The 25780-nt window shown below is 46.5% G+C and overlaps 2 protein-coding genes across 3 annotated transcripts; one reads left to right on the top strand and one right to left on the bottom strand.

The window, feature by feature from the left end:
* Nucleotides 1–3018: 3018 nt before the first annotated feature.
* LOC119133541 (histone deacetylase complex subunit SAP30L) lies at nucleotides 3019–25423 on the bottom strand. Of its 2 annotated transcripts, XM_037269501.1 has the most exons (5): nucleotides 24781–25423; nucleotides 23811–23933; nucleotides 23615–23713; nucleotides 22650–22809; nucleotides 3019–3068 (listed from the first exon to the last, which is right to left on the bottom strand). In XM_037269501.1, exons 1-4 carry the CDS (start codon nucleotides 24964–24966, stop codon nucleotides 22669–22671), a joined length of 549 nt encoding a protein of 182 aa, XP_037125396.1. In that variant the 5' UTR covers nucleotides 24967–25423; the 3' UTR covers nucleotides 3019–3068; nucleotides 22650–22668. The 2 variants fall into 2 exon arrangements, with proteins under 2 accessions (XP_037125396.1, XP_037125395.1); XM_037269500.1 differs by lacking the exon at nucleotides 3019–3068 and having other exon boundaries at nucleotides 21171–22809.
* Nucleotides 16900–20344, top strand: LOC119133540 (heart- and neural crest derivatives-expressed protein 1-like). Its single transcript, XM_037269499.1, has 2 exons — nucleotides 16900–17887; nucleotides 19462–20344. The coding sequence occupies exons 1-2, from the start codon at nucleotides 17360–17362 to the stop codon at nucleotides 19558–19560; spliced, it is 627 nt and encodes a 208-aa protein (XP_037125394.1). The 5' UTR covers nucleotides 16900–17359; the 3' UTR covers nucleotides 19561–20344.
* Nucleotides 25424–25780: the final 357 nt, after the last annotated feature.

The raw sequence follows: 25780 nt of genomic DNA, 5'->3' as shown, positions 1-25780 counted from the left end.
GAACTCCGAACCCAGCACAGCGTCATCTGCTGGACAGTTGAATTGTACTTTCCTGCAACACTAGAGGGAGCCTTTGTGGAAAACGTTTGAGAATCAGGGTCAGCGGATGGATTTGAACCTGAGGCCAATGAAGCCCACCTGAGTGACGTGACCCCGCCCGCCCCGCCCCCACTGATAAAGGGACGGACCCCAGTCTTCCGCCGTGACAGATAAAGACGCTGTCTATCTACCTCGGAGTTTCGCTCATTTCCTGGGGGAAGTGTTTCTTTTTAAAAAGACAAGCTCCGAGTTTGTGGCGGGGGTGGGATTAGGCTGATAACACTTAGATTAAGATGAGGTGTGTGTGTGTGTGGGGGGGGGGGGGGTATATGTGTGGGGCGCTCAGGCGTAGTCCGACTATCACGCCAGCAGCCTCCGGGCAAACAAACAACTGTGACCTCTGAAAACAAGGACGGCAGGGAGCGTCTGATAGCTGCATGCGTGTGCACGTGAGTGAAGGGGAGTGCGGGTGAGGTCGAGGCCACGCGGGCCACCACGCGGGCCAAGAATGATCGGACCCCCGGCTGATCTGGCTGTGCGCTTGCTTCCATCAGAACAGGAATGAATTTGGCAACTGGATGGAAAGTTGTGATTTGACATGAATTATGAAAAATCACGCAGTCGTCGTCCACCGGGGGTCATCGTCGGACGAGGTTGGGGGGCGAGGGGGGTGCGCGTCACGTTAGCTCGGTGATATACGGCCGCCGCAAACAAGCTCTAAGTGCATCTCGAGGTTGAGTGAAAGGCGAAATGTAAGCGTCGGACTCGCTCGCTCGGGCGGCCGGCACGCATCGGACTCCTTTGGGTTTGCTGACAAAACAAACCGAGCCGACATCCCGATTCATTGTTTGGACCTTTTCTCCTGATATGTTGACCTTTGACACAAACATACGACCTCTACTCTATGAAGCAAAAAAAAAGAAGGCAAGTGCGAAAGTGCATGCAGACAGCTCACAATGGAAGCGTGTTTAGCCCAGAATGAAGCCTCAGGAATTACCTTTGGCTGTCAGCGCCGACTTAAACTGTCCAGGCCAGGCCAGGCCAGGCCAGGCCAGGCCAGGCCAGCCCGGTGTATGCGTGTGCGCGCACGTGATGTGTGTGCGCTTGTTTCATTGGAAAATACGTCCTTGACATCGCCACCTTCAAGGATTGTTTCAACGAATTTCAACAAATAAGATGATTCTAAAAAAAAAAGAACATTGTGTTTATTTTTTTCATGGAATATCAAAACAAATGTTTTTTTTTTTTAATAATCGGAAAATGTCAACTTCACCAACAGGTTTAGAACGTCAGAATTTTCTTTATCATCACATTTCGACTGAGTGACTTTATTATTCCTTTTATTTTACAACTCAACTTTTCAAGTAACATTAGGTTTTCTTCGCAACATTTGTTTTTCTGATCATTGTCTTCTGGAAATTCTCAGAGTTCTTTTGAAGGATGGCGTTTAATCCTCTAACTACCCTGACCCGTGCACCCCATTGGCCCCCCAATGCCCCCCCGCCCCACTCCAACCCTTAAAGCTAGACTCCTTGTCACCATGGCGATTGCTAGACTAAACAGCCAGCAAAATTCACCAGATCTGCACCTCATTGGGTGCCCCCCCCCCACGCCGGCCCTTTCCCCATCCCCGCCGGCCGCCACTTTTAAGCAGGCCATTTTTGGGGTGCGCATTCGCCAAGCGGCCAAGGCTACCCTTAACATTCTTCAGGCCGTAAACAAACGCGAGGCGAACAGATGCATCAGCGGGACGGCCGGGAATGTTTAGGTGGCCACCTGACAAACGTTCTCGCCGTCCACAGCCTTCTGGCGTCAAGATTCAGATCCAGCTTTGGATCAACATTTTCCTAGCTACTGTACCATTAGCACCTTTAGCGAACTGTATGGCATTTAAAAGAGGCTCAAGCTAATCTCTGCTTGGCTGACTTTTGACATGAAGGTTTTTTCAAGTTTCAATTTCCTTGAAACATTTTTATTGATTGTTTGATGCCAGGGAAAAAAATGGTCAGACGCCGAGTGGCTGGCAGACATGTCGGGGTCCGCCAACGTGACCGATCGCTTGACCGCATTCTGGCATCGCCATCGCATCAGTCAAGAAGACACACATACGTCGGTGTGTGTGTGTGCGTGCGTGCGTGCGTCATCAGTCAGAAGACGAAGCCGAGGTTGCCTGGCCTCGGAGCTTGATAACAAGCCTCTTAAGCTCGCAGGCTAATCAAGCTCAAAGAGACACAAAAAAGAGAGAGAAGAAGATAGATAGCAGAGAAGGAGAGTTGTGCCTCTTTCTCTCCTTTCCTCCACTTTTTCAATTCCCTCCTTATCTCTGTTGCTCCGTGGGGGGACCCTAATGGGCGTTTTTTCTCAACCACATACCAGCACTGCCAGCCAGACAAAATGCACATCAAGTCACAATATGACAATCTATTTCTAGAACGTTCGTTTCATCGTTTATTATCGAGTTTTGGCTGGATCCAAGATTTGGATGACACTTTCGTAAAAAGTAGCACTTTTGCTTTACAATAGAAAATGGGACTTTTTCCATCGGAGCTTATTCTATTCTTAAAAATGTTGATTTGTCTTTGCTTTTGTTCCCTGGTTGTTGTTGGTTTTTGTTGGAAACTAAATTGAACAAATGAAAAGAGTCCGTTTCCAGATTTTGGATTTGTCTGTACGTCCAACACTTACGAAGTGAATGGCAGAGGAAGAAGGGGAGAATCATTCATCTCGGATGTGAAGAGCAAATGAAATAAACAGCAACAAGTGGCTCTCGCTTATCTTCTTTTTTTGCTGGGCTTCTTCCTCTGTTTAACAAGCGGCTTTCTTTTCCACATAAGTCGCCATCCCTTCGCTCGTCAGATTCCAACTTGGATGGGAAAATGACGACGCGATTGAAGGGATACGAGGTGACGGACGTTGTTGAAGGTTTGTCGGCACGCTCACGCTCACCTCATCACTCTCGTCGCCTCTCATCTTTTTTTTCCCGCGACTTTTCTTTTTTGGACTCTTCTCGTTTCGTCCGCCGCTCGTGTCACGCGCTCGTCGTCAGCCACCTCCTCAAAGCCTTCATTGAGTTTTCCCACATCTACTCGGACTCCCGTTGTCGTCCTGAAGTGACCAAACGGATTGCTTTGACCTCTTGCAGGGAAGTTCAACATTTGTATTTCAAAATGAACGTGCATCGTTTTTCATCACATTATTTGTATTGTTATGTATTTCCAAATGAACGTGCGTCGTTTTTCATCACATTATTTGTATTGTTACGTTCAATTGTAGGCATGCAGATACACAACACACACACACACACACACACCCCATTCTTGATTGCTAATCACGCCTGCAATGAGATAAGCCTGAGCCAAGCTGTCATGTCTGTCACTCTTCAAGCACACGCACGCACGCACGCACGCTCACACACATTCAAGTAAGGCTGGAAATGGCTCAATTGGTGCGTGGACAAACGTTGAGATCTGATTGGCTCCCTCACATCAAATAACTCTATTTGGAATTCAAGTCAAAAACATTTGACAGGAAGCCATGTGATGAAGCGATTGCCACAAATGTTTTTGTTCCAGCTCATTTGTCATTATTGAGGAAGGTGAGGTTGAGGTGTCCCGCAGGGCGCCACTCTCAGTCCGCTGCTCTTTTTCACTTACAGACCATTTCAAGATTCATAAAGAAGATACAAGTTGTTATACAAATGGAACAAAGCATTAAATGCTAAACTGAACCAGTCAATGAAAAAGTTGTTTTGGGAGAATTTTTTGGAATATTCCCCACATAAAACAGATTTCAAGTCAGCACGCAGGCATTCTCTGAGTCGGTGCATGTTTTTGCGTGCGTGCGTCCGTCGTCCGTCGTCACGTGCCGCCCGTTCCTCGTAAATGTCTGCGCCTCGTACGGGCCGGCGTGAAGTCGTCCAGAGGTTGTCGCGTTTTTCACCTCGGGCCCGCAAAAGTAAATGTTTAAGCCGCCCGCCGTAAACACGCCTCAATCATCCATCGCACCGACACACACCTTCTGGCAAATAAAAGGCCGCAGACACACACCAGCACGTTTCAAAACACATCTCCCTGCTGGATCATTTTTCAATAAAAGAAAAGTCAAACTGGGGAAAAGTAAAACTCAAAAAGATTTCTTTTGAGAACGTGACTTTTGGAGAGAAAAAACCTAACCAACAAAGCCATAAATAACTAAAAAGGCACATGGATATCTTTTCTAAATTCTCATTAGTCGGTCCACCATCTTAAATCTCCAAATACTGGAAGCGTGCGTGCGTGCGTGCGTGCGTGGGAAATGATATCTTCTCCCTTTCATAATCCAAACAAAATGTCCAAAGTAAATCATCAAAAACTCTCTCCTCCAAAGGCAAACAAATCATTAACGCAATTGCGTGACCGCAAGGTTACATGTGCACGTCCCGTCGATTCAAAGTTGACACTGTCCAGCGACCGATGAGACAAAATCAAAACAGGAAGTTGTTTGCAGCACTCCTAATTAAGAGGGACTCTGCTTCATGAAGGCCCTCTAGTGGCTCACAGAAGAATCGCAGAATTTGTACTACATTTTTAATGGCCATTTCATTTCTTTACAACTCATAGTTTGCGTTTCTATCCAAACCTGAAAATTGAAAATATGCTTTGTTTGCTTCCTATTTTTTTTATTTTAGTAGATTTAAAAATCGGCAGCACTAAATTAACCCCCCCCCATATCAGTATCTCTGAGCAGCAAGGAAGCTGCCGGGCTTCTTGGCTGGAGCCACAGTTCTGCCCAATCCATCATCCTTATCATTTGGGGGGGGGGGGGGCAGGGAGGGAGGTAGGGGCACTCTAGATGAACAGATGGATGAATGGACGGACGGACGGATGGATGGATGGATGGATGAATGGATGGATGGATGGATGGATAGAAGCGACGATGTGGGGGAAAGTTTGGGGGAAATTCGCCAAATAAAGGGCAGCCCTACTCAGTAATAGCATCATGATGCTGGCTGGCTGGCTGGCTGGCTGACTTTTGGGGGTTCTGGGATGAGCAGAGGAGTGATAAGCACTGATACAAACAATAACAAGAGGCACATCAAAGGCGCCGCCATTTAGATTTGGGCTTGCCCTTGAGGGGTTAGGACTCCAGACCAGGTTGGAACTTTTTCCTTTTACAACACTCAAATAAACAAGCCAGAGAGTCGGAATGTATGAGATAAAAACAAGAAGAAGAAGAGTTTACGGTCCGGTCTTTGGAAGCTGCCTCACACGCTCCGGCGAGCGTTAAAAACAACACACACACACACACACACACACACACACACACACACACACACACACACACACACACACACACACACACACACACACACACACACACACACACACACACACACACACACACACACACACACTTTCACTCCCCCAGGCAAGGAGCTGTTACTTATTCAGCATTTAAATGGCTAATAGTGACTAATGGAGGCATCACAAAAATGTCAATCAAATGTCCTTTTAAGAAAACAAACAAATATTAAAAGTAATTACATAGTCATACAAAAAGAGAAAAATAATGGAACGTCCCCAAAATTCCATGACACAAATAAATTGAGAATTAATTAAAACAACGATCGCAACTAACCAAATACTGAATTCTAAAAAAGTCTATGAAATCTATAAAATGCAAATAAAAAGTAACATTCCATACATTGGAACAAAAACATGGCAAAGTCTGAAGTCATGCAAAAGCCAATGCTAATACTAGCATTTGTGCTATTTACCTCTCAGTAAAACTCCCTTTTGTTATCACTTCACGTCCTCAAATAAACACAGACTATTTTAGCGCTGGGCTGACAGTTTTACAAGGATGCTAATGCTAACTCCAGGCTAACAGCCGTAAAATGAGTTTGTTTTCAAACATGATGTCCAGGAATAAACATTTGTCATCTTCGTGTGCGACGCTGTTTTTACAAGCACTGCGCACTCGCTAACTGTTCAGATTAAGAAAAGCAAAATTAAGAAATCAATCTCTCATCTATTCTGTTATGACTATGGCATTGCCAAATCAGCCATTTTAGAAGTTTAGGATTCCATTTTGGGGTCACTTTCCCGTCTTACAATGGTAACAATAGTGACTACTCTTATGATGCCCCCCGAGCGGTACGAGCAGCGGGCACTTAGCCCAGGCTAACGAGCCCCGGCCGGCCGGCCGGCCGGCCCGGGGGCCAAACAGATGCGTCTGCGTCATTGTCGCCAGACTCCACGTCGGCCATCATAAAAAAGCAAGAGCGATCGGTCAAGATGAAGACGGACGGACGGCCCCTGAAACGTAATAAAAGCGTCCCTGTGATGCGGCGTGCTCCTATTATCTTCATTAGCCAGCAGCGCCGTGATAACATTAAAGGGAAAGCTTCCTTTGTGCCACGCGCGTCTGCTCTACGCCAAGCTAACTGCTCCTGGCGGGAGACACAGCTGGTGGTCGGAAAAAATCCCATTTTACAAAGATAACAAAGAAGAGACCTGCGCCGAGGCTTCAAATGTTTCATCGTAACAAGTGGCCAAAAAAGCAAACAGGTCTGAAGACATGAAATATCATTTGGATTCAGATCAGATGGAAAGAAATTACACATATTTTGAAATCTGATCATCAAAGTCAAAGTCTGCTTTATAATGGCCAACGCAAATACGATTGCGGATGTCGGGTCGAATCGATATATTTATAAGCACCACCCGTTTTTCTCCATTTTGTATGTAAAATAAGGTCAATATGTGACATACAGTACAGAATCGTATCAAACAGAATGCTACAAAAATCGGTCGGTCTTTGCTAATTGGAAGCACCTGGCGCAAGTTGCGGGTCGGGCCGCGCCCTCGCTCGCTCCCGTTTACATGAAAGCGGGAGATTCCGACCCGGGGGCTCGCTACATCACGCCGCCGCTCTTCCGCTGATCTATCGGCCGTCTCGGACCGTGGGAGAAGAGAACACGCTAAAAACACGGCCGTAAGATAAACGAGCGCTTGTCAAGGAGGATTTCTTGAACTCGACTGAGAAAGGGAAGAAGCGACATTTGGTGTGTGTCCGTTTGTTTGGACTTGCACAAAGAAAGGAATCACAAGAAAGATAATGGAAATAAATCACCCAGTGGTTTTGCCAAAAGTCCAAATTTGCCTGACTTCTTTCACCACGATACTGACTATTTTTCCCCGAAAAGGACCAAGTTATGTTGTGTCCATATTGTCTCTCCTCCAGACTGCAAATCCACCACCAGATAATTGACATCACAATTTGGTGACGGAGCGCATGTTCACACGAGTATCCGGATTAAGGTGGGGAGGGCAAGTATTAAGGCCTTGGCAGCAGTCCCGAAGACGAGAGGCGGCGGCGGTACCAGCGGCATACAGTGACGTGGCCCATAAATCCCTCGCAGAAGAAGAAGAGAAGCGAGCGTCCAGATGTGAAGCGGCGCTAGTGAAGGCAGCGGGACAGATTTATGGTCCCCCCTTTCCTTAATGAGCCAACATCCTTTTTGCTCGCTCGCTCGCAAGACGTTTCAAGGAGGACAAACTCACCTCGTTGCCGCTTCTTCAGAATGCTTAAAAAAGCTTTTTCTGCCGGGCCGGGCCGGGAGTCCCTCGGGGAGGAGAATGTGGGATTTCGACGGTTTTTCTTCTTCCTGACGTCAGCCGAGCAACAGCTGCTGGAAAATTAAGGAGTGTGAAATACTTGAACGTCAACATAAACACAGCCTAGTGATATACAATAGCTAGCTCTTCAAAATGCTGAGGAAAGCGCTTTTTGGTGAGAAAGACGTGGCAAAAATGTTCAAGGCTAGTTTGAACACAAATTTTGGAAATGTCTGTCGCAGTTGCGCATCCCGACAGTAGCGTCCGACAAGCTCACGTGACCATTTTCAATGTAAGAAATCACAGGAGCTTAGTTTAGCTAAAGGCTGTGTTTGTTAGCTGATTATCCTAGCTTGGATTCACTGGAAGACCCTTGGTTACATAGCTTAGCATCGCTCTACGGTGTTCACTGGCGTCTTTGATTTCATTTCACGGACTTTTGGATTTAACGAGCGTCCGCCTTATCCAGCAACTAGCGTTATGGCTTTTAAAGCCGTCACCATTCAAAGCAAAAAGAAATCCTGCGCTTATTTCGGAGCGGCTGAAGCTGTGGGCGGCCATTTATGAGCTGTTAACATGACTGAAAGAAGCTTTTAAAGGCATAAGAGGTAACGGGGGATTTGTGTGGCAGGCAGGCAGGCAGGCAGGCAGGCAGGCAGGCAGGCAGGCAGGCAGGCAGGCAGGCAGGCAGGCAGGCAGGCAGGCAGGCAGGCAGGCAGGCAGGCAGGCAGGCAGGCAGGCAGGCAGGCAGGCAGGCAGGCAGGCAGGCAGGCAGGCAGGCAGGCAGGCAGGCAGCCAGGCAGCCAGGCAGGCAGGCAGGCAGGCAGGCAGGCAGGCAGGAGGCCAGGCAGGCAGGCAGGCAGGCAGGCAGGCAGGCAGGCAGGCAGGCAGGCAGGCAGGCAGGCAGGCAGGCAGGCAGGCAGGCAGGCAGGCAGGCAGGCAGCCAGGCAGCCAGGCAGGCAGGCAGCCAGGCAGGCAGGCAGGAGGCCAGGCAGGCAGGAGGCCAGGCAGGCAGGCAGGCAGGCAGGCAGGCAGGCAGCCAGGCAGGCAGGCAGGCAGCCAGGCAGGCAGGCAGGCAGGCAGGCAGGCAGGAGGCCAGGCAGGCAGGAGGCCAGGCAGGCAGGCAGGAGGCCAGGCAGGCAGGCAGGCTGGCCGGTCACTGACGTCTTCCTCCGCTCATTACCGCTTGCGAGACCCCTCCAAAGATGGGAGCATTTTCTGAATGGGCGAGGGCGGTGCATGCGGCTTGGGGGAAAGTGGCTAATCCAAAAAGGACTACATTTACAGGTGTTGTCCTCTGCCTTGCTTACCTGACCAATTTCCAAGGATGGACAGGGCAACCACCAAGAACCAGACTGCTTCATGAATGGGCGGGTTCTGGGGGGAAGGGCACTGAGATTCCCGCCCCCCTCATCCCAATTTTGCGTCCAAATTTCATTTCCGCGGCGGTGGTATAATCCACCTTGGTCAACCCCGAATGTTGCCATCTCCAAACGCGGGGCGTCATTAATCGCAGGTAGGGCTGACCGATGACAAGTTTCCCCACCTTATCCCAGCTGCTCTGAGCTGCCAGCTGATTTAGGACGCCCCCCGCCGTCCCCTCGCAGCCCGCCACCTCCCCGGTATGTAAACCATGTGCTGCAGGAATGTATAAGCAAGCCGTAAAAGAGGATTCGCCAGCGAGACGGACAAGACGGATGATGCCGTAAAACAAAAACAAGGCGGCTTCTTTTTTCGGGGCCCGACTTCTCACATGATGTGGAGGACATGTGGGCAGGGTGCTTGTGTGTTTTAAAAAAAAGCCCCGAATGGATTACAAGTTGGATAATGTACGAGCCTCGCGAGGGAACACAACAGCCAGCGTCCATCTCAGGACCTTTCGCAAAGCAGACACCAAACACACCTTACACGCAAACATACAGCATGTACACAATCGGAATTCCTTCCGTGGACTAGAACATCTGAAGAGTTTCTTTGAATGGAGATATTGATGTCGAAATCAAATCTTTTGACATCTCGGCTAATGCGACTTGGAAGATAACATTCGCAGAGGATGCGTGGAAGCTCCATTTATCTTGCTTGCCTCAAAACAGACCCCAGGAAAATGCAAACGGCCACTTGTGGATGAAAGCAGATCGTCGGCCCAGTCAGTCGCAGGAAGTAGCCGACGCTCCAATTTGGCCGATGGATTTTTGATTTTGACAAAGGGAGTGCGCCAAACGTTGACGTATCAAACAAAGCCCCCGCGATGATGTCATAGAGACGCTTCGTGTAATAATCGCACCGATAATCGGATCAAGATGGTTCCGTCTTAGCCCGTAATCGCCTTTTAATCATTGAAAGGCTTCCAAAATGTCAGCTTCATCGTCTTGTCGGAATGGCAGGACAATTCAAACAGAATTGTTTTTTTCAAGAAAGCAGACAACAGTCTGGTCTCCAAATTGATTTGTCAACTGTGACTAAAATGTTTCCGGAATTAAGGAAAGCGCCCGACTCTCCGGTTTTCCCGACAGGGCGGCTTCCGCATTTTAGTACCCGCCCTTCGAATTCATCAAACTTGGCGACAGGAAGTGTGACTCCCTCGCTCGCGTGGCAAAATGAACGCTTGTCACGCCGAGCGTGGTGAGCCCGCACGACGGGAAATAAATCTCAATTGGCGTTGCACCTTGTGTGAAAATGTGATGCCAAAAAGTGGCTTGTATTCAAATGCACAACTGAGGTCATGTGTTATAGGAGGGAGGCCTGTCTGCCATAAGAATAAAGCCCAAGGGGCAAAAAAAGTGGAGGGGGAGGAGGAGGAGGAGGAAGGGCAGCAACACAGGAGGCGTCTGTTTTTCCTCAGCGGACAAACGGCCCAGCCAAGTCGACACGCAAAAGCCGGCGGAATGAGAAAATGGCGCGCGGGGTAGCGGCGTAGCGCCTCCGACCGGCTCCCACAAGCCTTCCCGTCCGTAGGCGTGCACGCAACACTTGATGTTCACTCCTTCCCGAGAGAACAGCCGGCCGGATTGGAAGACTAAAAACAGTAACCCAAATGAGGTTATAAAGTGACGCACCCAATTTGAGCTTTATTTAACTCGCAACTCAACATTCTTTTTTTTTTTCCAGAATAACCCAACAGTTGGAGTTATTTAGTGCAAAACTGAATATTTTGGAGTTGTTGAACTTTTTTTTGCTGCAATAAATAACCCCCAAAGCCATTGTTTTGTTGTTAAAACTTTGATCTGCGTATCGCCAAGACTCCGGAACAGGCCATTTGTTTCCCGGCCAGACGTGACGACGACGTACCTGGACAGCGCGTCGTCCCGGTGGACGGCGTTTGATGATGATGTCATGGCTGCCAGGGAGGAGGGGTCTTTCTTTCTTTCTTTTGGGGGGGGGGTGAGTGCGCTGGCACCAGCGGGGCTTAGCCCAGATTGACCCCCAGCCTCTCATCTCTCCTTTCCCACATGACCTGGGCAGCCACAAAGCACTCGCGCTCAGATTTATGCGGACGGCGGCGGAACGGCCCAATGCCATCTCAGGTGTAATTTCAAGGAGTCGCTCTTATCTTTACAAGTATTTTAACCTAGAAATCCAGGCTAATTTATATACAACGTTATCAGCGCTACGTTTCTTCCCACGCTACGATTACAGCCGCTTGGGAAAAGCTTTTTTTTCCAAGGCATAAACAAAGTAGCTCAGTAAGATAAGCCGCTGTGACTTACTATGAGCAGTGTTGATAAGGAAAAACACCATGTGGAAAACAAGTATCACTGACAAGAGAAAAATTCCTTTTGGCACCTTTCCACCTATGCGGTCGCGGAAATTCAAAGCAGCAAAGGTGCGAAAAAAACGAAAAAGCTCGCCGCTTGGCACGCCTGCGACGGACGGCATCTTTGGGTTGAGAGCGCAAAGGTCACGGCGGCGACCGGGCCTCGATAAGCGTCCGATCGGAGCCGGTGTCGGCCGTGATTAGCATCCATTGGGAGTGGGAGAAGCCTGCGGCGGCGGCGGCGGCGTTTGGGAGTTATCAGGCTATTTTTAGATGCTGGCTGATAGGGCTGAAGCTGGCTGTGTTGGGTTCGGTTTTGAGAAGAAGCTAACCACCAAGCAAATAAACATAGCTTGGGTGGCCAAACAAAAAGGGACTTCAAATCACCTTGCAGGTAAAACTAATGGTCCAATGGTCCAACATCTGCGACCCATTGGTGGTCTTTAATGAGTATGAATGAACAAGCGGGGCCAGTTTAACTAGCCGCCCCCGCTGCCATTAGGGCCGTTGTGTTCGGCCTGAGCACAATGACCTCCAGAGTGTTGCTGCATTTCTTCCTGATTGGATAAAGAGCCTTTAGGAAAAGCGGCATCCGACTTTTACACGGCTGACGACCCCTTTCTTTTTTTTTTTTTTAGCCAATGCGGTGAACCAAAGAGATGTCCCCTAAGATTCCATTTGATCCCCGTTAAGGAGGATCATATTTTTTTGAACCTGACTTGTAGCACATTTTTACGGCTGTACTCTGACAGTACATTAAATTCAACAGGTGGTTACGTCAGGGGAAATTCCAAGAATACCTAATTTTTTTTTTGCTTACGTTTGAGTGGAGACCAAAGCCAAGTGTAATATCATCTAACCCGAGCCGAGCCGAGCCGACGCTAAAAAGTAAATCCCCGCATCTGAAACCATCTGAACTGAACGGATTTAAAACAAATGATTTTGTACTGGTGAGTTAGGGTTACGCTAAGAGTCATCGCCACGCTAAAAAACAAGTGAAATACGTCTGTCAAAGTTTGAGCCATTTCGAGTCTGGGGAAGCCCTCCAAATGGCGACAAAGCAATTTCAAGAGGGCCTTTATATTTGGGAGTGCCTGCCCGCCCGCCTGCAGTGTGTTGGCGAAAAAGCTTTTAGAGACGGCGGCGCGTCTCCACCTGGAGCTTTTGTCGGGGTCAAGCCAAGCGCTGCTGTTTTGACTGTCAGCCTGGCTGCAATCCTCGCCGGCTGCTCTGACACAGAGCAGCCACCCCCTGTTAAAGCCGCCGCTGTGAAATCATGAGAGCCCCGGCCGGCCGGCCGACCGCTCAGCCGGCGGACCTCCGTGGGCACGCACCACCCGCAGGACAAGGATGCCAATTTGACTGGATTGTCAAACATGGACATTCTTGTTTTTGCTGATCTTCTAAAAATGATGTCAACACTAATATTGCTTTGTGGCAGGAAATATAAACAAAGTGTTGAGCATGAAGATACGCATGAGCAAAGTTTTGCTCAATTAGTATTATAGTCTCAGTGTTTTGGATTTTTGTGTGTGAGCTTTTATTGATTTTTTGCTAAATCAAACCTTTAAACTCATATTCCAGTTTTAGGATTTTAAAAATAACATGACAAAACTTGAGTTCTATCATTTCAAGTGAAACTCGTTTTGTTTGGTAATTTTGTAAATACATTTGTGTACTTTGTTGTCAATTTTTTTTTTTTTTGTCAAAACAAAGAAAGAAAATTTGTTTTGCTTTAAGGTTGATTTATTTATTTTTTTCATAATAATCAATTCATGGCTTGTTACAAACTGCCAATTGCGCGCACTTATTTGTCGATTTGAAAGCCATTTTTGATTCCCTGACTGCCCTGTAGAGGTGCTGTTGATTCACCCTGCACTCATTTGCCATATATAGAAGAAAATGAAATCGAATGAGAAAAAGTAAAATCACAAATAACACAAACACGGAATTAATCGAATAGATTTGACAAGATTCTGATCCCTGCCTGGTGTATATTTGAAGATAAATCAAGCGTGGCTGTAAAGTTTTACATTCCTGCTAATGAGCACAAACAAAAGTAAAAAAAAAAAAAAGCCAAGAAGTTGCTTACAGAGTGTCACGGTGCGTCTTTTCCTTTTCTCCATCCCCTCAGTGTCACCTTCCTGCGGCATTCCAGACGTCCGTCTCTTATCTTTATTGGCTGCGGACGGGCAGAATTACAGCGGGGTGGGGGGGGGATGTCCTGCGGGATCACAGAAAAAGGCCATAGCGGGACAGAATTAATATCTATGCGTAAGAAGAGACGATCGGGGATAGTCTGCCGGGTCGCAGGCCAGGCCCGGCCCGGCCCGGCCAAGGTGCGAGCTAGCTCGAGTGGAGTGGAGTGGATGCAGTAAAAGTAAACGGTGCGCTAAAGCTGCCGGATCAGCAGCAGTTCAAAAAGTTTCTCAAGGACAGCTTGAGAGCAGTCAATCATGGTTCTGTCTTAGGGAAGGCGTGCTTGTACGGATTCGGGCCTTTTTGTTGTTGTTGTGGGAAATGGCTATACAAATAAAAAATGCTATTGTGGTTGAGATTACAAATATAACATTTGAAGGTTGTGTTTTTTTGGACATTTATAATATAAGTGAAATCCGCAAAGTAGGGTCACCCTCTCATCTGTACAATTTATGTGTCAATAAATGTATATGAAACCATTTAAGTGCATATTTTATTATTACAACATTAAATAATTGTTTCAAACATGTAAATAATAGCATAAATAACGTGCAGAACATTTGGTATAAATATTGAAAATATAAACATTATACGTGTGTGCGTGAAACATGTTAACAAGAAGTACTGGGCAGGCTAACGAGTTAGCGGAAAGATGCTAATTCGCGATCGTGCTAACACACGAAAACGGATCTCTAAAGTAATGTAAACCAACATTTGGAGCAATACTACATTGTCCTAAAGGTGAGACCCATGTGATCGTTCATTTCTCGTAAGGAGACCCACTTACATCGTCAAAGACTGCTGCACCACTGTTACCGACATTATGTACACGAACGTGAAAACGTTGAAAACGGTACATCGGTTGAAAACGGCCTTCAAAATAAAGCACCCACCCTCAAATCAAATAACGGCTGAATAACATAGTAAAAAACATGGAGAATTCCTAACACACACTGTAAAGATGTTTTCACAACAGCTTTTATTATTTTAACAATTATTTTTTATAACAAGGTACAAGTCTACATCCTGTAAGTATGTTTTTAGAACTCTTTCATCATTATAACAATTTCTCTATAACAAGGTACAACACTGTAAATATGTTTTTAGAACTCTTATTATTTAAAAAGAATATATATAAAAAGGTACAAGTGTACGCACTGCAATTGTGTGGGCACTCCCTACCTTCTGCTGGCGTGTGGGCAACTTTCGTGCCATTTATTCCTCCATTTAGAAGTGTTATTTTGAACTTGAGTTCTTTTGGGGAGAAAAAAAACCGCGATGTAGTGAAACCGCGATAAACTGTTTTACTGGATTACTGTATCTGTTTGCGTGTTTATGGAACCAAAAATATTTTTGGACATAATGCTAACTTGGCTACAACTGTATCATTACATGCATTTTGAAATCCTACATTATTGTACACGAACTACAAAAGAGACGGCTGAGTGTTGACTAAAAGCGTTTGTGACATTTTCAGCTAGCGTCGTCCATTGTGACTTTCTGGACATCTGGATGAGCCAGCCGCTTTTCTCCTGGGTGGTTGACTCGCCCGCCCGCCCGCCCGCAACCGTCAAAGCGGCGCCACCGCTCGTCTCCGCAAACTCGACTCGCCCGTCTTAACTAACGTAATGGCGACATTGGGACGGAAACTTGACGTGTTTTTTGTTTAACTTCTGAGGGATAGCATCGGCGTGACGTGACCTCCGCTTTTTCCCGGAACGACGAGCGAGCCACTGCCGCGCCGCGCCGCGCCTAGTTGAAGCCGTTGGGTCGAACGTGCCGTGCCGTGCCTAATTGAAGCCGTTGGGTCGAATTAGCCTAGCGTGCCGTATTGTAAACACACTTTGATTCAAGGCTCCGAATTTTTGTTTGTTTGGAGATGTCGAGTGGAGGGTAAGCACTATGAAAAGCGGCGTCTAGCGAAAAGTAGACGTGACGACACAAACAATTACGCCGGGAATTCATAACACGGACAAGATGGCTGCTTGCGGTGCGGCCTAGTTGGGTCATTTCCCATGGCGATGGTGCCAAATGGCCACTCAACCCTTTCAGCACCTCCCATTGTCTGATATCAAATCCAAAAAGAACATTAAGAGAACCTTGTTGTTTTTGGTGGTTGGACCCAATTGCCGCAATAGAATTAAGAATTGAAGATTGAAAGAAGCGATTCGGGGAAAGAGGACGAGATGCTTTGGGGCTAGAGGCTTGGATTTCATGTCTGCCTAGTGGACGTCTTAATCAACAGTGTCAGGTTTGCTTTCTGGAGGCCGCATGGACTTCTTCAGGCTGACAGCAAGCCGGCCAAGTCACCAAAAACTTTTCAATCGCAACGTTCACACGGACATTTCAAGAGGAAGGGTGCAACTAAAGCATTTGTGTCCAAATATTGGCATCAAATGTAGTCAGAATTTTTATTTGTAAATAATGGTCAAATTTGAAAAATATTGCTATGTGTACTCATTCTAGTGTGAAAATAAAGGAATGCAGTGACAAAATGTATTATTATTATTACTATTGTATTTCCTATCCATCATGTTGAATTAAAAAACGTCTGCAAATTTAAAAACTTTTGTTGCAATTTTTTAAAAATATATTTCTATTACATATATTTATTTTTCCTTTGCCCATAACATATAGTGTTTAACAAAATATATGCAGCTACAAATTTCCTTTTGATTGTTGTTTTGAATATATTTTTTTTCCATTTTCTTTACTTAATGACTATCAGTTAAGAAAAAAGGCAATGAATCACGATTTTTTGAATCACCCAAAAGTTGATTTAAAAAAAAGAGAAAGCATTGCACACATCCTCGACAAGAAGTAGTGACAGCTGATTATTTAAAAGAAAAGGCAGCAAAGTGGCGCCGTGTAAACACAGTAAGGAGAGCGAACAGTTTTTATGGAATATGCACGAAGAAAAAAAACAGAACGAAAGAAACACACACTGCGTGATTTATGGTTGTATTTAGATAAGCTGCGACCCTTAAATGGTTTGAAAATAGCGTCAAGGTCAGGCGATGTAATGGGATCGTGCTGCTGCTGCTGCTGCTGCTGCTGCTGCTGCTGCTGCTGGCTGCTGGCTGCTGCTCTTGCTTTTTCGACGCGATGGAGAACGGACGGCAGAGCATGCAGGAGTAGGAGTCAGTGCCCATGCGCGGTCCCTCCCTCAAAACTCATCAGGACCTTTACCAAATAATGCATTCATTCAATCATGAGGAAAAAATTAGACGTTACTGGCAATAAAGAAAAAATCGAAATGTAACATTTAAGCTTGAGATGATGTTTAAAATTGCTTTTTGAATGAAATGGTAAAGCAAAACGGATGTCTCACTTTGAAAAGGGTTTTTACATCGTGAATGAACGAAATGCATTTCATCATCAGATCCAAAAGACGTTGACGTCACTGCAGAGAGAGGCGCGTCGAGAAGCTGCCAAACAAACTCCTCCCGCTTTCGTCAACTCTCCACCCCTCCAGGACGCGCATTTCTTTATAAACCTGGCGGCCTTCACCCGGGTCAAGTTTCTCTGACCAACCGGTGGGGCCTCACCGGGGAAATTAAATGTGGCGATTTTGTGGAATTATTACTTTCGTTTTGAGTGTGTGTTTTTTTCTTTCTTCCCCTCATTTGAAATGCGGCATGTTGGACAAATAAATACCTGAGCGGTGAATGACTCGTGGAAGTGGTCGAGAAGCGAGACGTCAACCGAGAGCGGCGGCGGCGGCGGCGGCAGCGGCGGCAGCGGCAGCAGCAGCAGAAGCCGGGCCAGGATGAACCTGATCGGGGGCTACCAGCACCATCATCATCACCACCACCACCTCATGCACGAAGCCTTCCCGTTCGTGCAGCGCTGCCACCAGGACGCACCGCCTTACTTCCAGAGCTGGGTGCTCAACCACGGCGAGGTGCCTCCGGACTTCCAAATCCAGGCGCCTTACCAGGCGGGCGCGGAGCTGACGCCGGCCGCGGCGGCGGCGGCGGCGGCGGCCTCCTCCTCGCAGCACGAGCACGCCCGCCTCGATGGCCTGCAGGCGGGCATGGCCAAGCGGCGGGCTTCCGGGCCCAAGAAGGAGCGCCGGCGGACGGAGAGCATCAACACGGCGTTCGCCGAGCTCCGGGAGTGCATCCCCAACGTGCCCGCCGACACCAAACTGTCCAAAATCAAGACGCTGCGTCTGGCCACCAGCTACATCGCCTACCTGATGGACGTGCTGGCCAAGGACTCCGGAGAGACGGAGGGCTTCAAGGCCGAAATTAAGAAATTCGACAATCGGGATCTGAAAAGGAAAAGAGAGATGGTGAGTGTTCGTTCACTTTGCATAGTCCACGCCAAAGGAAAATACTCCAAGAGCCACTTCATTGAAATGACGAAATGAGCTGTTTTCAAAGTAAGTCTGCTTTCAATCGGACAATTAGGAACTGGAGTCTGTCGAAATGCATTCTTGATTGGGGATAAAAAAATATAAATAAATAAAAAATAGAAAGAAAGAAAGAAATGGGAGAGGCGAAATTGACATGGCGTTTCATTTGATGGTCTGTAAATTTGCATCTTAAATGAATTGTATTCAATTGCGTTAAAGGGCGTCCGGTGTTGAAAAATCACCAAACCAAATCGTGTAGCTGCTTAAGACCGTACACTTGAAAATTGGGATTGGATCTGAACATGTTCCACTTTCATGGAAATAAGTGTGTTGGAAATTCTAGTTTGGCAACATTTGAATGATTTGGTAAATATTTGAACGGGAGTCTGGTATTTTAAAAAGACCTTTGAAAATTGTATATTTGAAATGAAATACAAATTGGAATCTAAAATGAAAAACAGGCGGAGTGAGTGTGGACGTTTCAATAGTCAATCCTTTTGGATATTCTGTCATTTCAACGGAAATTGGGATTAAAGAAACAGATTTACAGTTGGAGTCTGGTATGTAAAACATTGTTTCAAAACCAGTGATCTTAAAAAAAAGAGGGAGAATTTTAAATTCGTGGATTTGGAAGTTTATGTTCAGTGAGTGTAGTGACAAAAATGAACTTGACACTATGTCAGTCGCGTTATAATGGAGGGTTGCGAATCAATGAATATTGCAGTTCAAAATCCGACACTTAAAACAAATCGACTATTTCATCAAATCGAATGAAACTTTCCGCAGCTTTCTAGAAGGTTATCGATAGTTCAACTGTAGATTAGTAATAGCGCGAGAAGATGTAAAACGGAGGTATTAAAAAAGGAAAGGCGTGGAAAAAGCGGATTCACATGTGGAAAAGAATAACTTTGATAATAGCCTATCAATCGAGGTTTGCTTTAAATAAGTGTGGGCATTTAAATGCTGTCAAAACAAGAAGTACTGTCAATTTAATTGGCTGCTTTGTAAATTGATGCTTTTTAATGAAGGTTTGCTTTAAAATCAACATATTTTGATCTGCTCATTTGACCAACGTGCATTATTGCTTTACAAAAAAACAACGGAATTAAATACTTGTGGATTTTTTTTTAAATACAATACAGTTATCTAAATGTGCTATGGCATGTATGCGTTTATTCAGGTGTTGTCTCAGTTCAAGTGTTAAACCAATTGTATGGGCAAATAGACCTACAGCATTTCCATCAAGTGGTAATAATCATAGAAAATGTTTCATATACAACATGGGTTTTGGTCAACAACAAATGTAATTAGGTCTTTATAAATACAGAAAATTAAACAATAAACGAATATATATATATATATATATATATATATATATATATTTTTTTTTTTGTAAATAAGGCTAAAAACTGTAGAACACATTTTTAGTTATCGTGAGATGTTTGTGCGTTTTTTTTGTTGGTTTTTTTGGTCATGTCATTACGAATATGTTCTTGTTGTGGTTCGCACAGAACGAAGGTCCTGCACCGGACTCGTTTGGTCCCGAGAAGAAGGTGAAGGGTCGGACCGGATGGCCGCAGCAGGTTTGGGCTCTGGAGCTCAACCAATGACCCCCCCCCCCCCCCACACACACACACACACATACACACACACCGCAAATCCACCCTCAAGAAACCCCAGAAAACCACTTTTACGGCCATACGTGAATGCATCATTAGTCTGAAGAAAAAGGACCGCTCGTGTTCGTTCTCTCCTGCTGTTTTAACAAATGTGGAATATTGTGTTTCTCCGTCCCTCCCTCTTGTTGTGTCGCAAAGATCACGGTTTAAGTTATGTATTAGGGAAAATGGTACCTTTTAAATTATTCTTTTATTTTTGAACTCAAGTTGAAATTGCAACACGTGTACTAGCTGTCTTACTGGTTGAAATGTCATCTGGGTATATTTAGCGGATTATTTGGAGGTTTTTTGTTGTTGTTGTGGGGCTTCCCCTTTTGTATTGTGTTGTGTTTGTACTGGCACATTCTTTTTCTTGGTCTACTGTAGGTCGTTTTGGTGTGCTAATTTTGTTTCAAGGTGACGCAATTTCGTTGTATATAACGTTCAAAATGAGAGCATTGCTGGTATTTTCCACGAAGCCATACTCAGGCAAAATACGTACGTAAATGTATTGTTTTTGTTGTATAAGAAAAATGACAATCTACCTCAACGTGCTCACTGTCCGCTTGAATAGACGCACTCGAATGTGGTTCACTTTCAACGCAGCTTGATCAACTTGCAAAACACAAGAAAAATAACCATTTCCGTTGTTTATCATTATTTGTGCAAAATGTGGATTGGAATGTACATTAGACGTGAAACGATATAATAAATGAATATTATTTTATGACACCCGCTATTTTTTGTGACGTCTTTTTCTTTTGGGAGAGTCATCAAACTACTCCCTTAATGGAATGATCATGTTCGGTAGAAAATGCTCATTTTCTTGATGCATATACTTTTAATCATCACTTCTGAGAAACCAACTCCATTTAGAATGGAACCAGGTAAAACCAAAATGAAGTCAAACTACTCACCCGCTTAATCAGAATCAGCTTTATTGACCGAGTTGGGCATGCCAAACAGGGAATTTGACTCCGGTTGAGCTCAGCCTTTTTTTTTTTTTTTTGCATTTAAGGGACTGACAACATTCAGGCAACTACCCACATTGAAGTGGCTGGCTGGCGAGAGCAGGATGTTATTGCCCAGTGATGGATGTCTATGAGCGGGACATGGGAGGGGTGAGCGACAGCCTGGGGAAAGACGCTGTGCTGTGCTGTGCTGTGCTAGGTCGGCTGGTTTTGGGCTATAGCGCTCTGGAACGCCGTTCGGAGGAGACTAGTTCGAACAGACTGTGACCTGCTTGGGTGAAAGAGAGAGAGCGAGAGAGAGAGAAGGGTCTGCAACTTGCACGTTTCCTGTAAAGAGAGGTATTCATGGAACAACAGTGTCACCTAGTGGTGACCTGCCGGCACTGCTGGGTTAAAGTGTGACGTGTCAAATTTGCGATCAGACTGACTTCAAGTCAAACTACTTACCTGTCCATGAAGCCTGTAAATGAGGTGCAAGGAATTGTTTGGAGAGCAATATTGTCAGCTAGCGGTGTGTTTAGCAACTTCTGTAGTTGAGAAGAAAGTCGCATTGAATACAATTTCATTTGCGTACAAAGTTAAACCATCCAGTCACGTATAAGCCTGTACATTTATTTGTTTCATTAGGAGGAGCGATAAGCAGTCATATTTAAATACAAGTGGGGTTTCTAATATGACCACGGTTAATGCAGCTTATGTGTGAAGAAAGACAGAAGTCATCAGCTATGTGATGCCAATGAAAACTTAACAGCAAAACTGAAAATGTGGGTTAGATAAACAACAAAATAATCCCAAATAAAAGTGTGTACAAACACTTTCTTGGTGTTGTAGTTCGACTAAAGCGAAAGGCCTGCTCAAGTTTTGTTGTTTAAGAACTACAGCCAAAGAAAAGCTAGCCTTCAGCTATCTAGGATTACAAACAAGCGCATCGCATCGCTCTCCGACGATAAACACTCATCACGGGTGCATTTAACCCTCCTGTTTATGCTGCTTTCTTCGGAAAACTAATCATGTTCTCTGGGTCCATTTGACCGTTGCCCCGAATTTTGTTGGGAATTCATATACAAAAATTCAACTGTGACTTTTAGCGCCCTCTGTTGACATTGCGGGTTATGGAGCTTTTCATGGCGCTAAAATTCAGAGATTTTTTTTAAGCTCCTGTTACATTAATAGTGATCAGTTGGGTCAGTTTGACACGTTATCCAATAACTGTCAGAACGAGTAAACAAATTCCCCAAAACATGTACTTATGCAAATTTACGTTAAAAAGGCCAGAAAGTTTGACAGTGGGTCAATATGACCCATTCACCAAAAAGTGTCAGCAGTGGGATATAGCAAAAAAACAAATCATGTATTGTAACCACTACGCTTAAAATTTTTGTAAACGGGTCAATTTGACCCGCACAGTTACATGTTTTTTTTTTTTTTTTAGCTTTTCACATATAACAATCAACACTAAGCTTTTGGGTGAAGGTTTTTATGTAACATTCCTATTTGTTTCTAAGGAACCAAAATTGTTCCTAGGTCAATTTGACCCATTATTTGGAAGTTGTTGAAAAAACAAATCCCAATGAGGATTTTTTTTTAAGCTAGTTTCATGACTCACCATTCCAATGGAGTTGTTGACATACATTAAGCCACGGCATGTAATACTTACTACCTGCAAAATAACAGGAGGGTTAAAGACTGGGCCAAGAGCTTTTATCTACCGTGCCAGTGCTAGCATTCAGCGTGAACAATTTCTTTACGCAGTGCGCATCTTGGTGGGGAAAAGACGACATGCAAAATGTCAGCAGTCTGGTCCTGGTCCTTAAGTTCAAAACAAAAGGATTTTTGGAAGTACGTTATGTTGACTTTCCCGACGAGGTCAAAGGGGTCGTCATTCTGTCGGTGAGCCTTTTGGCGGCACACGGTAGGCAAAGTCAACGCGAGTCAGTCCCGGCCGGTGCTTGAGTCGCAAAGGTTTGGGCCAAGCAAACGACGGTCGGCGGATGGTTGCGACTGTCCTCCCGGGATGTGCTTTTTGGCGAGAGGGTCCAGTTTTTGGCCGTTTGTCCTCGTCTCGTCGTTTTTTTTTTTTTTTTTTTTTTTAGTCGAGCGCTTTGCTGCCGCCGACGCCGCCGTCGCCCTTCTGGTCCAAGCGGCTCTTGCTGCTCTTCACCATGTAAATAAAGTAGGTCAGCGTTTCCTTCTCGTTCACCGGAATGTTCCTGAAGTGACGGCTCACCGTCTGCGGACGCACAGGACACAGGGGATCAAGGATTTGACAGCAGGAAGCACGCGCAGCCCGATCTATCACTTCTCATGGCTTCTTCCATTTTTCTTTGGCTTGACACGCCTCTGTCCCCCAAAAAGCCTCCGGTCCACTCGGTCTATTTCTGCCTTTCTTTAACTTCTAGCTATGATTGGGCATTTGTAGTGCTGCCCGCCGATAGGTGTTTTTGACATTTGCCTGACAGTGTGCATGCGAGCAACTGCCCTGAGCTTAGCAGGAAAGAAAAAAAAAGATGAAGTAAACAAATACTCAGTGCTGCTAAGCGCAACGGGGGAGGGACACTGGCACAGCTGTGGCTGGTTGTCAGCCGCCGACTGGCGTGTTCTTAATGACGTGCGTGGCTCGTTAAAGCCACGTCCTAGTCTGGGGAAACATTCAACTTGCGGCCGGTGCCATTCATCCGCCATACAGGAGGTTTTCAGAAGACGCCTAACCATCTCTCGGTGAGCAATTACGGCACCGCGTACGTCAACGATGACTACAGCGACAAACGCCGATGGCAACGCGGCTTAGGGTCAAAGTCGCCCGCCAGTCACACACACCCAATTGTAGGCGCAAGTCAAGTCCATGCCGTAGGATAAATAAGGCGCACGAGTCGGACGCTCATAATGAGGCCAAACGGCGTTTTAGCATGATGAAAATGAAAAGTGGACCGAGCGCAAACCTCACAAGGTCAAGTCAACCGAATTTCAACTCCACCCCATTCACACCTATTTGGCATTGGGGCGGGCGGATTTGCCGTCGTCAAATGAGCGCTCACCTCGGCTAGCTGGGCCTTGTTGAGGCCGGGCCTGGTCTGCAGCTTGTAGTGTCGCTTGTAGCGCCGCAGCGTGTTCACCTGCAGCTGGAACAGGTCCACCTGGGAAGACGGAAGTCAGTCAGTTCCCCGGACCGGAGTCGTCCGATGGCAATCCGACACCTCGGCTTCGTGCGGCGCAAGGGAGCGAGCGCCTTACCTCTGGCACCTCCACGTCATGGTCCGGGGACTCGCCGCCGTCGTCGCTCGTCTTCCTCTTCCTCTTGTTGCGCACGCTCTGGATGAAATTCTTGTGGAAGTCGCAGATGTACAAGTGGCGCACCTACAGATGAGGAAAAAGGAAAATAAAGAGGGGAACGCAATGTTAAAGTGCAGTTGCGAGTGGCGTAACGTTCCCGAGCAAATGTGTAACAGAAAGTTTCTCTGCTGACTAATGTGCACATTAAGCCCATCTGCAGTATATCAGCACTTAGAAAAAGGGGTGGGGTGGGGGGTGGGCATCCACATATGCCTTTGAGTAGATTCCGCTACCAAACTCACCGAGTGGGAAACGACAGAAGCATGTGAACTTAGGCAAGACGCTGGAATGTTGCTTTCAAATGTGTCCTGGCGACCGACCTTGATTATGTGAGCCAGCGCACGCCATTTCTGTAGACATGACTTGGCACACATGATGGAGGGAGGACACGTTTTGAAAGATTGCAGAGTTCGGCAATCCCCCGCCAGGCATGTCACTCTCAAGTCTAGCACGGGACCCTGAATGTTTGATTACACTTTCCCTAATGTCACAGTTAGTGACCATCGGGACACGTCGGATGGAGCTCTTGTCACGGTCTTTGTAAGAGTACCGCAATGTCCTCGCCGGAATGTTGGACGCAAGGGAACAGCTAAAGCGGCTAACATGAGCACAGCTGTCTAAACTCGCTCGTTTAGCAGAGAGCGGCACAAACAACAAAGGCCGATAAAGCTTGCCTTGCCAAAAAGCAGCCAAGCATCATTTGAAAAGACCAAGTCAAAGAGTTGAAGACGATCCGCTGTAGCTTAGCATTAGGTGTCAATCAACCGGTTAACATGTCGCGTGGAGTTGAACGCCCGCCCGCGCCGGCGAGCGGCCGGCCAGCAGCGAGTAAAAGTCGCCTTTTTCTTCCCCCCTTTTCAATGTCACTCACGCTCTTGTCGATGTCCAGCTTGAGTTTCTTCTGCGAAATGCTCTTCTGGATCCGCTTGCTGAAGGAGGCGTTGCCGGCGGAGCGGCCGCAGCGCTCGCCGTCCTCGATCAAGCAGCAGCTCTGGCCGTAAAGGGGCGGCGCGGGCGGCCCGTCGTGGCTGTCCTCCTCGGTACTGAAGCCATTCATCCTGGAGGGAACCACTTCCTCAAGCAAACAATTTCACACACCACTAAATCCCTTTCGAAAGCGCAAGTCCGGTGAGGGGATGAGCTGGTCGGGATCGGGCTGATTTCCCCCAATGAGGACTTTTTAGCGCCGAAATCCTCCGAAGCGAGCCGAAAACATGCTGCTGCTGCTGCTGCTGCTGCTGTCTGTCGCCATTCGAGCAGCCCGACCGCGGCCGGCTAACGTACGTGTACTAGCTCCGGCTAGTTAGCACAAGGTGGAATGGATCTTCCTTCCGTTGAGCGCCCACGTTTCGCCGATGACAGCAATCACGACCTACTCCGGGTTGGCGTCAACTCAAAGCCAACGAGCGCGACAAGTTTTTTGCAAACAAATTGCCGTTTCAATCGTGACAATCGCCTGCTTTTACCATGGACGTGCTGGAGTGGGGGGAACGGAAGTTTCCCTCACTCCCTCGCCGCAATTGGTCGCTTTTTCGATTGAGGTGGGTTTAGCAAGGAAACGCCGCTAGGCGATTGGCTGTGATGAACGCCAATCATGTCGCAGCACCTCCCTGTGCATATGGCTCCACACGGCTATTCAAATGTTTCGTCGTGATGGACGCGAGGGACATTTAACGACACATTTGAGTCATTTCGAGCAATGTTCGACCAAGCAGACCATAAAACCTACTCCGTTAACCGTTGAGGTCGCATTTATTAACACGATAGGCATCAAGACGCAAGGCCGCAAGATGCATGCTTTCTGTCTGTTGACATCGTCATGCTATGATGCCATCGTTGACCTGACAGAGGGCGACAGAGTCTACCAAATG

Source organism: Syngnathus acus, chromosome 14 (assembly GCF_901709675.1).
Source record: "Syngnathus acus chromosome 14, fSynAcu1.2, whole genome shotgun sequence".
Lineage (NCBI taxonomy): Eukaryota > Metazoa > Chordata > Actinopteri > Syngnathiformes > Syngnathidae > Syngnathus > Syngnathus acus.
This window is presented reverse-complemented; position numbering and strand designations above follow the sequence as displayed.

What these genes read in the sequence shown, in the direction of transcription:
- LOC119133540 (XM_037269499.1), top strand. Translation starts at nt 17,360, where the DNA reads ATGAACCTGATCGGGGGCTACCAGCACCATCATCATCACCACCACCAC. An exon ending in TGAAAAGGAAAAGAGAGATG is followed by an intron (nt 17,888 to 19,461) that starts GTGAGTGTTCGT and finishes TGGTTCGCACAG; the next exon opens with AACGAAGGTCCTGCACCGGA.
- LOC119133541 (XM_037269501.1), bottom strand. Translation starts at nt 24,966, where the DNA reads ATGAATGGCTTCAGTACCGAGGAGGACAGCCACGACGGGCCGCCCGCG. An exon ending in AGCTGGACATCGACAAGAGC is followed by an intron (nt 23,934 to 24,780) that starts GTGAGTGACATT and finishes CCTCATCTGTAG; the next exon opens with GTGCGCCACTTGTACATCTG. An exon ending in ATGACGTGGAGGTGCCAGAG is followed by an intron (nt 23,714 to 23,810) that starts GTAAGGCGCTCG and finishes CCGTCTTCCCAG; the next exon opens with GTGGACCTGTTCCAGCTGCA.